This window comes from Pristiophorus japonicus, chromosome 6 (assembly GCF_044704955.1).
Source record: "Pristiophorus japonicus isolate sPriJap1 chromosome 6, sPriJap1.hap1, whole genome shotgun sequence".
NCBI classification, from domain to species: Eukaryota; Metazoa; Chordata; class Chondrichthyes; family Pristiophoridae; genus Pristiophorus; species Pristiophorus japonicus.
Genome location: NC_091982.1, coordinates 51,656,727 through 51,669,197, shown reverse-complemented (window position 1 = coordinate 51,669,197; position 12,471 = coordinate 51,656,727). Strand labels below are relative to the sequence as shown.

At 45.3% G+C, this 12,471-nt stretch overlaps 1 protein-coding gene across 1 annotated transcript in view; it reads left to right on the top strand.

Moving 5' to 3' along the window:
* Window positions 1–4,210: 4,210 nt before the first annotated feature.
* The window catches only part of tbc1d8b (TBC1 domain family member 8B), a 90,686-nt gene continuing 82,425 nt past the window's right edge, over window positions 4,211–12,471 (top strand). Inside the window, exon 1 of the mRNA XM_070882858.1 lies at window positions 4,211–4,417. Within this exon, the coding sequence (XP_070738959.1) occupies window positions 4,291–4,417 (127 nt within the window). The 5' untranslated portion in view covers window positions 4,211–4,290. The remainder of the gene's footprint in view (window positions 4,418–12,471) is intronic.

Genomic DNA, 12,471 nt, shown 5'->3' with positions numbered 1-12,471 from the left:
CCTGATGCTGACAGTACTGCCACCTGATGTTGTCTATCTCTAGTGTCCCGCAGGCGTTGACGTCGGCTTTCTTCGAAGGTCTGGCAGGCAGTCCTCGTGAGGGTTCGCCATTGGATTTTATTAGCTGCTGTATTCTCGAGGTCCTTTGGTCGGATGCCACAGTACTGGAGGTTAGCCTTGATGCAATCTTTGTTGTGCTTGCGGGGGCGCCCCTGGTGTCTTTGACCTTCACAGAGCTCGCCTCAAAGTTTGACACCATGTCTTGCCAGCGTATGTGGAGTATAGATCTGAGACTGCGCATATGGAAAGCTTCCAACTTGTTGATGTGACGCCTGTAGGGTGTCCAGGTCTCACATCCATAAAGGAGAGATGAGAGAACGACTGCTCTATACACCAACAGTCGGATGTGGTGGTGACTCATCACCTTAGTGCGCAAGTGACCAAGTGCCTGGCTGGCTTTACAGATCCTTGCATCGATCTCCTTGTCCAAGGACCCATCACTTGATATGATGCTGCCAAGGTACTTGAAGCTGTCTACTGATTTAGTTGTATACTGCCGATGAAGACTGTGGGAGCAGGTGCTGTGGTGCCAGGGGCAGGCTGATAGTAAAACTGAGGTTCTCTAAGGCTGATGGTTAGGCCAAACAATTCTGTTGCCTCAGCAAATTTGCTGAGTATGAATTGTAGTTCACTCTCCTTGTGTGCCATAAGGGCGCAGTCGTCAGCCAAGAGTGCCTTTAGGATGAGTCGTTTCCGTACTTTGGTCTTTGCAGCAAGGCGGCGGAGGTCGAACAGTGAACTATCTAATCGATATTTCAGGTAGACCCCAAACTCCAAGTCTTTTATGGCATAGTTCAAGACGCAGGTAAAGAATAGGTTGAACAGAACTGGAGCGAGTACACAACCTTGTTTCACTCCATTTGAGATGGCAAATGGGGCCATGGTTGTGCCATCTGGGAGCACTTCACCTGTCGTTGTCATGAAACAGCTCGATGATGTGGATAAACTTCCTTGGGCATCTAAGTTTCATCAAGATTGATCACAGCGCTGCTCTGTTGACAGTATCAAAGGCCTTGGTGAGGTCAATAAATACAGCGTACAGGTCCATGTTCTGCTCAATGCACTTCTCCTGCACTTGTCTGAGTGCAAAGATCATGTCCACTGTACTCCGACCAGGTCGAAAACACATTGTGTTTCTGGAAGATTTACTTCTGAGACACTAGCTATGAGTCGGTTCAATACTATGCGGGCGATGATCTTCCCAGCGATGAACAGAAGCGATATTCCCCTGTAGTTGTCACAGTCTGCTTTGTTGCCCTTGGTCTTGTAGAAGGAAACTATCATAGCGTCACGGAAGTCCTGTGGCATGTCTTCATCTTCCCAGATGCTACTTATTATGACATGAAAGGCCTCGAGAGTTGCTGGGCCTACTGCCTTGTAGATTCCGGCAGGGATTCCATCCTTTCCAGTACTCATCTGGTTGATGGCTTTCTTTACTTCGTCCATGCAGGGAGGAAGATCAAGATCTTCTTTGATAGGTTGCTGGGGTATGGAGTCAAGTGTTTCTTCATTCACTATTGAAGGTCAACTAAGAAGATTACTGAAGTGTTCTCTCCACTTCTCATTTATGCCATTCCTGTCTTTGATTAAAGTGCTGCCATCTCCTGAAAGGAATGGAGTCGTGCTGGGTTTTGATGGTCCATAGACTGACTTGATGGCGCTGAAGAACATCTTTGTATTATGAGTTTCAGCATAATGTTCCACTTCCTCTGCTTTCATCTGCCACCATTTATCTTGCATCTGGCGACGATCTCTTTGTGCTTTGCTCTGCATGTGTCTGTAGCGGTCCCTCTTGGAAATTGAGGAAGGGTCATTTTGCCATTCTAGGTATGCTTTTTTCTTTTCACCCAGCGTCTTGCAGATCTCAACATTGTTTTCATCGAACCAGTCTTGGTGTACCTTCTTTTTAAGTCCAAGAGTTCTCTTTGCTGAGTCTGTCACCATCTGTTTGAACTTTGTCCACTTCTGTGTGGTCCATGAGACATCAGCCTATTATCGAGGTCATCCTGGAACTGCTCACGGTAGCACTGATGTTTGAGCCTAGCTGTTTCAAAAGGCACTTCTGCTCGGTTTTGGACGCTTGCGCTGAAGTGGAGCAATGTACAGCTGGAGAGTGGATCTGACTAGACGGTGATCTGTCCAGAATTCTGCTCCCCGCATGGCTCTTGTGATTTTTACATCCTTGATGTCTCGCCTTCTTACAATGACATGGTCTATCATGTGCCATTGCTTAGACGTGGGGTGCATCCAAGTTGTTTTGTACTTGTCAGCCTGCCTGAATAGAGTATTTGTGATAGTCAAGTCATTCTCCGCGCACATACTCAAGAGGAGGAGGCCATTACTGTTTCATTTTCCTGTGCCATGCTGTCCAATGACTCCCTTCCAGTGCTTGCTGTCTTTTCCAACTCGTGCGTTGAAATCACCCAAGATGATCAACTTGTCCCCAGCAGGTGTGGACCTGACCAGTCTGTCTACATCTTCATAGAATCTCTCTTTCATCTCATCGGGGCTTGAAAGGGTGGGTGCATAAGCACTTATAATGGTGATGTGGCGCTTGGCATTCAGGGGGAAACGCAGTTTCATAAGTCTTTCGTTAATCCCTTCAGGCAGATTCGGAAACTGTTGCATAAGAGAAATCTTCACTGCTATGCCAACTCCATGGATCCTATTCTCATTCTCTGCCTTGCCTTTCCAATAGAAGGTGTAGCTGCTACCTACTTCACTCACGCAGCCCTCCTCTGCAAGTCTTGTCTCACTCAGAGCCGCTATATCGATGTTATAACGCTGCAGCTCTCTTGCAATAAGGGCAGTCCTTCTTTCCGGTCTTGGGGTGTATGGGAGGGGTAGTACCTCTGACAGTGGACTTGTCGTGCTCTTCGGAATAGTTCCTCTGCCTTGGTCTCCACCTGGCATCCAACTCTCATCTGTGGCTCCAAGTAGCTGTAGCATGCACAGTGGCCACACCCCGATAAATTGCTTCGACAGGCAGGCTAAACCAGATGAGGGTAGCCGATGGGTGTTATCCCTCGGTGACTTTCAGGACCTGCTCACCCCAACATGTGAAGTCTGTTGCGGTGGATTGGGCGGAGGAAATCAAGTTTGATCCAACGGCCATGAAGGTGGAACAGCAATGCACTGTGGAGTGCATAGGGCATGGCAGAGCACGAAAGACGTCATGGTCATCCACTGCAGCCAACGAAGTCTTCAGTTGTACCAAATTTTGGGCCACTGAAACCCGGCTTCTGCGGAGGAGAGAGTGGGACCACCCCTGTGCACCGGCCTTCCCACTTTAAAAGCATCTATACACAGGTTTGTGCTAACCATCATCCAACATACCAAGTCCTGCGGCGATGGGGGAGGGACGAAGCGACATGTGGAGGTGATCACTGGGAGTCGTAGCCTCAAACCTGCACGTAGGCAGCCTGTGGGCAAGTGGTCGCTCGGCTCTGTATCCAGGGCAGCAGAGGAACCCGGCAGCACTCCAGGCGACTGAGCAGCCCTCTTTAGGACAGCACTGCTCACCCTTTATAAGGGAGGGGCCTAGAAAAGCTGGCCCAAACATTGCTTGCCCTTCCATTAACTGACCAGTATACCGCGGCTGGCAGTTCAACCCATTCTGCAGTCGAAAATATAGCAACAGTCAAAAACTTCATTGCACAAGAAAACTTCTTCTCGGACAATGGAACATCCGCACACTCTTAGACAGAGCTGACACTACAAGACACTCTATAACACTTCCCAAAACACTTTTTTTGAAACTTGGAACAATTTTCCTATGAAAACAAAGGCAAAATACTGCAGATGCTGGAAATTATTTTGATGAAGTTAGTGCCCCTTTGAAAAGAGTTTATTAGTTAGAAATTTGGTAATGTACATGGACCTTCTGAGGTACTTTACTCGCAGCAACACCATAAACAGGACTGAAGCACTTTGGACCTCCCATCCTGTGGCGCAACAATGCTTTGGCATCTGGGCGCTCAGGAGTTCAGCGCTCCCTCTTGGCCGCCCACTGCTCGTTGGCGTGCAGCACGCCGGGAGATGTAGTGCACGCGGGTTTTACTAAAGTGGCGGCGGCGGCGCGGGGGAACTACAACTCCCGGGATGCACAGCGTTGGAACAGAAGGGGGGAAATACGCGCAGTCGCAGTAACGGGCAAGCGCTTGTTGTCGACGTGGGGCGGTTGACAGGTGCGACCATGGAGTGAGGCGGCTCGCTTCTCTCTCTCTCGATATGTGGTTGAAACCCGAGGAAGTGCTCCTCAAGAACGCCCTGAAGCTGTGGCTGACGGAGAAAAGCCACAAGTACTTCGTCTTGCAGCGGCGCAGAGGTTACGGCGAAGGCGGCGGCGGACTTACGGGTAAAGTTTGGGGGAGGGGAGGGGAGGGGAGGGGAGGGGGGTTGGCCGAGCAGCGAGACCCACCCGCGGAGCGCCACCCGCCCGCCGGCAAGCCGGCCGGCATCCCTCCCTCAGCGGGGCGGGGGGTGGAGGACAGAGGGGTGAAAATTCCTGCACTCCAGTCCCCGCGGGGCGAGCGGGGTGAAAGTTTGATTTATAGCAGGGAAAGCTCTTATCAATTTGTTTCTTTACTTGCCATTTATTTATCTAATCCATTATCATTTATCTAATGCTTTTACTAATGATCTAATTTATTTCTTTACCTGCTGTTTATTATTTACTCCACTTTTAATTTATTTACTAATTATCAATGTCACTTATTTATTCTGTCATTTGTTCTGACATTTATATATTTAATCATCTGACATTTATTTAAATGTCATTTATGTATCTGATATTTAATAGCTGTCAGAAATAATTATTTAAAAAAAATTATTATTTTGACATTTAATTATCTGACATTACAACCGTGATTGCATTTCAGAAAGTACTTCACTGGCTGTAAAGTGCTTTGGGACATCCAGTGGTTGTAAAAGGTGCTATTATTTAGTAAAAGGTGCTATTATTTAATAAAAGAACGACTTGCATTTATATGGTGTCTTTCACTAGCACTGGATGTCCAAAAATGCTTTAAAGCCAATGAAGTAGTTCTTTATGAAGTGTTGTCACTGTTGTAATGTAGGAAACATGGCAACCAATTAGTGCACAGCAAGCTCCCACAAACAGCAATGTTGACAATGGCCAGATAATTTGTTTTAGTGATGTTGATTGAGGGATAAATATTGGCCAGGACACTGGGGAAACAGTCATGCTCATCTTTGAAATAGTGCCATGGGATCTTTTACATCTACCTGAGAGAGCAGAGGGTACCTTGGTTTTGTAGTAGTAGTAGTAGTAGTAGTAGGCAGTCCCTCGTATTGTTGACCCGCTTCCACACCAAAAAGGGATGAGATCGCAGGTGATTCAATGAGGGACCTGATATTCCAGGTCCCGAACTACATGTTGAAGGGTGAAAGATGCATGTGCGTGAATTCTTTTAACATGGGGTGGCTGTTGTACACCAACCACACGGGCTTGACAGAGCTAGGTCTTGGTCCAGTAATATTAATGTCCCATCTGAAAGACGGCACCTCCAGCAGTGCAGCACTCCCTCAGCACTGCACTGGAGCGTCGGACTAGATTTATGTACTCAAGTCTCTGGAGTGAGACTTAAATACACAATCTTCTGACTCAATTATTTATCTGTCATTATTTATCAGTTTATTTAATTATTTCTCATGTATTAATTGTCAGTTATTCCCTGTCTCGGTTTGTGCCTGTTTTATTTCACCAACCCCTCCCCATGGCTCCTGAGTCACGACCCGAGGTGTGAGAATCAACACTTCAGCTCTAGCTGAGGATCAGGTGCTCTCTCTCTCTCTCTCTCTCTCTCCCCCACCTCCTTTCAGTGCAAAAAATCTGTGTTGACAGAACCCCAGCGTGGTTTCTGACTTGTGTTACTGCACGGGCACACTTGGTGGGTGGGTGGGGGGGCATGCTGTGATTCATTTTTTTCCATGTACCATTCCAGGAATTTTTTTAGAGCAAGTTTTGTAACTCTTTACCCACTTTGACAAGTTGCAACTTCTTATTTTGTTATTGATTTGTTAAATGATTTTCTTAAGATTTTTCTATATTTTCTTTGCATGGAATAATTCTGAAGTGCAGTCAAATCTAAAATTGATACAAATAGCAAAGTATGTTTCATGTAAAGTAATCTTAGTTTTGCTACTAGATGAGAAGGATTCATGATGCACTGTCATCTGTTTGACTGAAGACTTCAGTAGCTTGAAATGTTTTCTCGGATTGAGGTTTTAGCAGGCAATGTACACTTGTTCTGAACATTAGGCATGATCTGGGATTAGTGTTGATTCTCAAGGCTCTTTGTCGGCACGGACACGATGGGCTGAATGGCTGTAAATTTCTATGATGATTCTATGTCGGGGACTGGGTAAGCGGGCTGTATGTTTTCACTTCTGGGGTAGAATCCTGCCCAGACAATGGGATAAAATTCCTGGCTCCCGCCTGGCTGCAGTGCTGTTCCACTATGCGCAGGTTCACACTGCAAATTTGGTAATGTCATTCAGGCCACAAGGGAGACTGATGTGGGAAGTGGTTCAGTGGTCTCACGAGTGCAGGAGATGTGCTCCCGACATTGGAATGAGGCACAAAGTCACACATTTCAATACTGATTTTGTTAACCTACAGTACTTCTTTTACTAGCTTCTGGCAAGATTTCGGTTCGAGCAGTTGTAGAGGTTTTTATGCCGCACTGTGCTTGCTGATCAATACAGAATGACCCGGTCTAGATGGCCTGATTTTAGCTAGATAAATAAAAACTTAAAATAATGTAATTAAAATACTCCATAAGAGATGGTTAGATTTAGCACCTGTTAAGTGCAATCAATCTTTGACATTCCAGGCAGATATAATATAAAGAATTGGAGGTATCAAAATGGGTGCTCTGCTGCTATAAAGTTGAGGCGGAGTTGATTTTCTTCTGCCAGCGCACTTAATAAATACAAGATCAAATCATCATTACACAAGTCCTAATGAGAGCTTCCCATTGATTCAGTTGATAAATGCACACGTGTGGAACTGAGCTATGCACAGCAAGCAGGACTTATGCCCACAGAACTATACCGCAGTTCATGTCAGTGCTTCTGTAAGAGTACTGGGGGAAGGGAAGAAATTAAGAGGCAGGGAGTTATTAATGTGCTAACTTTTCCTGCACTTTGGATTCAGCTGAGTCTGTTGGAATCTTAGATTCCAGGCTGTAGAATCCCAGATTTACCTGGTGCAGATCTCTCTCTCCAATTTTAAAACTCTGTTCATTGACCTAGTAATAAGTTAAATTATTACTTTGTGTGTTTCTTTCAGGAGATAGCCACCCTATACATGCCCTGTTTTGTGCCTCAATAATAGCTGAATATCACCAAACTTTCCTCTTGGCAGCCTTCAGATTCTTTTTCAAAATGAGCGTCACGGAGACCATTACTGTATCCGGAGGAGCATTACAAAAGACAGGTCGAGCCCTCTTAATGTTTCATCAATCTCAAAGGGATTTCTTCAGTCAGATTGCTGGTTCCTTTTTTATATAAAAAAAAAGGGAGGAATTCACACATTGCAGTCAAACAACCTCAACAGCACCATATAAAGATATAGTGATACTACATAGAATTACATCGAATTTACAGCACACAAACAGATCATTCGGCCCAACAGGTTCATGCCGGTGTTTATGCTCCACACGAGCCTCCTCCCACCTTGCTTCATCTCACTCAATCAACATATCCTTCTATTCCTTTCTCCCTTATGTGTTTTTCTAGCTTACCTTAAATGCATCTTTGCTATGTTCCTCAACCACTCCCTGTGGTAGCAACTTCCACATTATCACCACTCTGAGTAAAGAAGTTTCTCCTGAATTCCTTATTGGATTCATTACTAACTATCTTGTATTTTTGATCCTTAATTTTCCACTCCCCACAAGTGGCAACATGCTCTCTGTCTACCCTTCCCTAAAGGACATTAGTGAACCAGATGGGTTTTCAACGACAATCCCATAATTTCATGGTCGCCATCACTGACACTAGCTTTTTAGTCCAGATTTATTTAATTAACTGAATTTAAATTCCCCAGCTGCCATGCTGGGATTTGAACTCATGTCTCCGGCCCATGAGTCCAGGCCTCTGGATTACTAGTCGAGTAACAAAACCACCATGCTACCAGTTACTAGCGTGAGAGACTTGCAGCAGTGTGTGTGTGTGGATATAATGAGTGCACCTCCTGAGTGGATTGCTGTCAGGAATTGTTGATTTGCACATCAGAAATTGTTATTTAAGCATTCTAAATCCCGTATTAATAAATCCGTTATCCATGGCTGTAGCTGCTTGACGTCTGTTGATCATTGGACACAGATGTAAGGAGATTGACAAAAGAACAAGAGGTGACATAAGGAAAAACTTTTTTACGCAATGTGGTTAGGGTTTGGAATGCACTGCCTGATAGGATGGTGGAAACAGATTCAAAAAGGAGTTACATAAGAACATAAGAAATAGGAGCAGGAGTAGGCCATTTGGCCCATCGAGCCTGCTCCGCCATTCAATAAGATCGTGGCTGATCTGATCTTGGCCTCAACTCTACTTCCCTGCCCGCTCCCCATAACCCTTGACTCCCTTGTTCAGAAATCTGTGTGTCGCCGCCTTAAATATATTCAATGACCCAGCCTCCTCAGCTCTCTGGGGTAGAGAAATCCACAGATTTACGACCCTCAGAGAAGAAATTCCCCTCATCTTCATTTTAAATGGGCAGCCCCTTATTCTGAAATGATCAATACTTGAAGGAGGAAAAAAATTAAAGGGACATGGGTGATGTTCCCTTTAAGCTGCGCAGCTGTCTGGAGGTCCCAAGCAGCTGGCTGACTGGCTTTGTAATAGAAAAATCACGAGTGCACGGAAATGTGAAAAGGCCATGCAGCTCGTTAAAGGGCAGCGCACCCAAAAGAAAATGAAAGGGAACATTGGACGTGGGGAAGGAGCCGGGCGTGGGACTAACTGGATTGCTCTTTGTAAGAATCGGCACAGACTCGATGGGCCGACTGGTGCTCATTTTCGAGATGCCTGCATATTTAAAACTTCAGTACAAGATGTTTTTTGCTCTCTGCAGATATATTTAGATTTGCTCCTTTTTATCTTCCTTTTACACTTGGTATAACTGTGGTGTTTCAGCTGTTTTAATCTTCATTTCCCTTTAATTGAAAGTTTTGGAACATATTAAAGAGAATGCATTTTGATCAACAATGGTACAGAGCAGCATCAACATAGGCGGTCCCTCGAAGCGAGGATGACTTGCTTCCACGTCAAAAAGGGATGAGTTCACAGGTGTTTCAATGAAGGACCGAATATTCCAGGTACCGAACTACATGTAGCAGGGTGGAAGATGCCTGTGGTTGGATTTTTTTTTTTAAACATGTGGTGGTCGTTGCACACCAGTCACCACACGGGCTTGACAGAGCTAGATCTTGGTTCAGTGGCAAGGGTTTACAAAGACGACTGGAGACCAGCTCTGCTGCACGGACCTAGTGCGCGCACACATTAGTGTGGGCTGGCCCGAGCTGCCCCTGAGCCCTCTCCTCTTATGGGTCCCAAACTTTCACCTCCCCTGGGCCATGATCACTGCGCTCCTTCGCCCCGACCTCGCCGCTCCTGCTGTACCTGCCCACGCTCCAATCAGCGACCTGGACCTTGGTGACATCCAACCCAGTCGCCCTCTTCACAGCCGTCGCTCTCCAGCATGCGCTGCATCTTGAAGTGGTAAGCTCCTTTTGAAGGCCCTGACCTGCTTATGGTCCTTGCACGTCAGGGTTGCCGCGCCGAAACATAAAGCATACAACAATTGTTGCATAGCTTTAACAAGCACTAATCACTGTTCCAGTACTTTGTGTCCATGTTCTTGGTTTGGAAATTCTGTGTCGGCACCTGTGTGACTAATGACACTCATGGGACTCCCCTGTCCTAATTTCCAAAGGTCCCTGTCAGTCAGTCCAAGGAAAACTGCTGTAACTGCAGGAAATAATTCTTTGTTGGCATGCAATGAGTGTGTCTGAATGTTTTCTTTGTATGCTGATTAGGTCTGTCCCACACGCAGCTGAGCCAAATATTAAGTTTAAATTAGTGTTGCTGTTAATTTGAATATGTATCAAGCTGCTGATCCAGCCCTGAGTTCACAGATTTCTAATTTATGCACCAAGTCAGCAACATCGCTGTTGTTAGATCTCTGAATTTCCAATGAAATACGAACTCCGGTTGTAGTTTTAATGTAACTTTATTCTGGCAGCAGCAACAAGCTCTTGGCTTTAAGCCAGGCCTTTGTCCTTCTGAGTCCACATGGCCAAAATGGCTGTACTTATACCTAGTTCAATTTACAGAAAAGAACTCGCCGCCTTTGACCTTATTAGCTCAATTGATAGTCTTTTAACCTTTAATTGGCTCGCTACCCAAGGTCCTAAAATGTCAAGTTGATTGATGACTTAATGCAACATGCTGAGTTGCACGTAGCAGCTTTGACTTGGGGTCTGTGAATTTTCACAGCCTGTCTGAATGCAGCCTGTTTGAATTCTCTATCAATCCCCCCTTTGATTCTTTCACAAACTGAATCATAAAACATCAGCTATCACTGGTTAAACATTCTACAAAATAATTTCATACATTTTAAGAGTTTCCTTCTAAAATTGGTTGGTGTTTTGCAGTATGTCCGGACTAGTAACTTCCACACAAATTTACACCAACCCGAGTTCCATCGTGGCCACAATAGAAGTCTGGTTTTAGTAGGTTAATTAACCTTATTCCAATTTAATCCAAATCAATATCTCAATTCATCCAGTAAACAACCTTCCCTTAAGCATAACATACCCCGGTGCCGTGTACAGACGGTCTGCTAGGACCTGCAAGGCATCTCACATGTGGGACAGCAGCTACAGCTGCCTGGTTGCAACAACGTTCGTTGAATCAACATAAACAAACAATATAAAAGTAAAACAATTACAACGACTAGAATTAGACCTTCCACCAATGAAGTTCCTATTGAACCTAGCCATTCAGTGGCTCCGCTCCACAAAGTGAATGATGGGGGTTGCTTAAGTTTTTCTACCTCCTTTTGGATGTGCTCCGCTAAGTGGGTAATTTCTTCGGAGCTATCTGGGATATACGTACAACACTCCGTTCCGAGTAGGGCGCAAGTACCTCCCTTTTCAGCCAGGATGTAATCAAGGGCCAGTCTATTCTGTTGGGCTACTGTGTGGATTGCTACCATTTCTGCATTGATTTTAACTCTGGCCTCTGAGGTATCATTGGTTACCCGTTCCACAACGGATGCCATGTTAATGGATTCACTTGCCAGTCTGGCGGTCCCATACCTGGGGATCAGAATGGCAAAGAACCTCTCTGTTTCTGTGATAGCTCTCTTAGGACGGTGTAAATGTTCCGACAGTGACTTTATATGATACATATAAGGCACAATGTAGGCTAAATAGCAGGATCCCATCCAATTCTGGGGCAGCCAAGGGTAGGCCTTGTGGCCACACACCCAATAAGTGCCATTATAGGCAATGAAGGTTAGCTGTTTCTTTGTCAGCAACACTCCGGGGCCTGTCCAGGCTTTTCCATCTGTTTTATTCGGAATCCCCGTTACATTAAACTCTCATCAGCCCAGTTTGGACGGTTCCGTGGCTTGATTATATTATTCCGGGTGCAGTTACTATACCCCATATTTTGGCCTCCTTTGATGTTTCTAATCAGACAGACCGATTCCCCCGGTCTTCCTAGTCCCGTTGTATTAGTGATAACAAAAAATGGGGGCTGTTTGGAATTCTTGTAGCATGGTTGGTATCCCCCTTCAAAGGTAGTCAGATTGTAACCTGCTGACTTCCATTTACGTGCCCAGTTTTCCGTATCCTGAAACGCCTTGCCTGTTTTGTTTTGATTAATTATCCACTCGACCATTTCCGAGATATTCAAGGGAACTGGCCTCCAGGGAATCCCTCCCTTTGAGTGAATAGGAATATGCGCACACACCCAACAACTAGAAATGTTACCTTGTTTGGCATAAATGTATGACCTGTATGAAAAGGTATTTACATGTAATTCCCTTGGTACTCTACTATTTCCCTTTGGTACAGAGGGTCGGCTAGTAAGAAGTAGGCCTATGCCTAGAATACCTACAATCAATAATACAGTAAATTTATACATTTTGGCAAAAAGTAATTGTCCTTATTGGATTTCAGCTTCAGTTACGGATGCTCGTTTAACGTGTGAAGCGTGGATCCAGGCTTTCTTTCCTTGGACTTTAACAGCTGCCTGGGTGGTCATTAACACTTGATAAGGTTCCTCCCACTTGGCACCCAAAGGTTCTTTATGCAACTTTTTCACATACACCCAGACTCCCGGGACGATGTCGTGTCCTCCTTCGGGTGGATTACC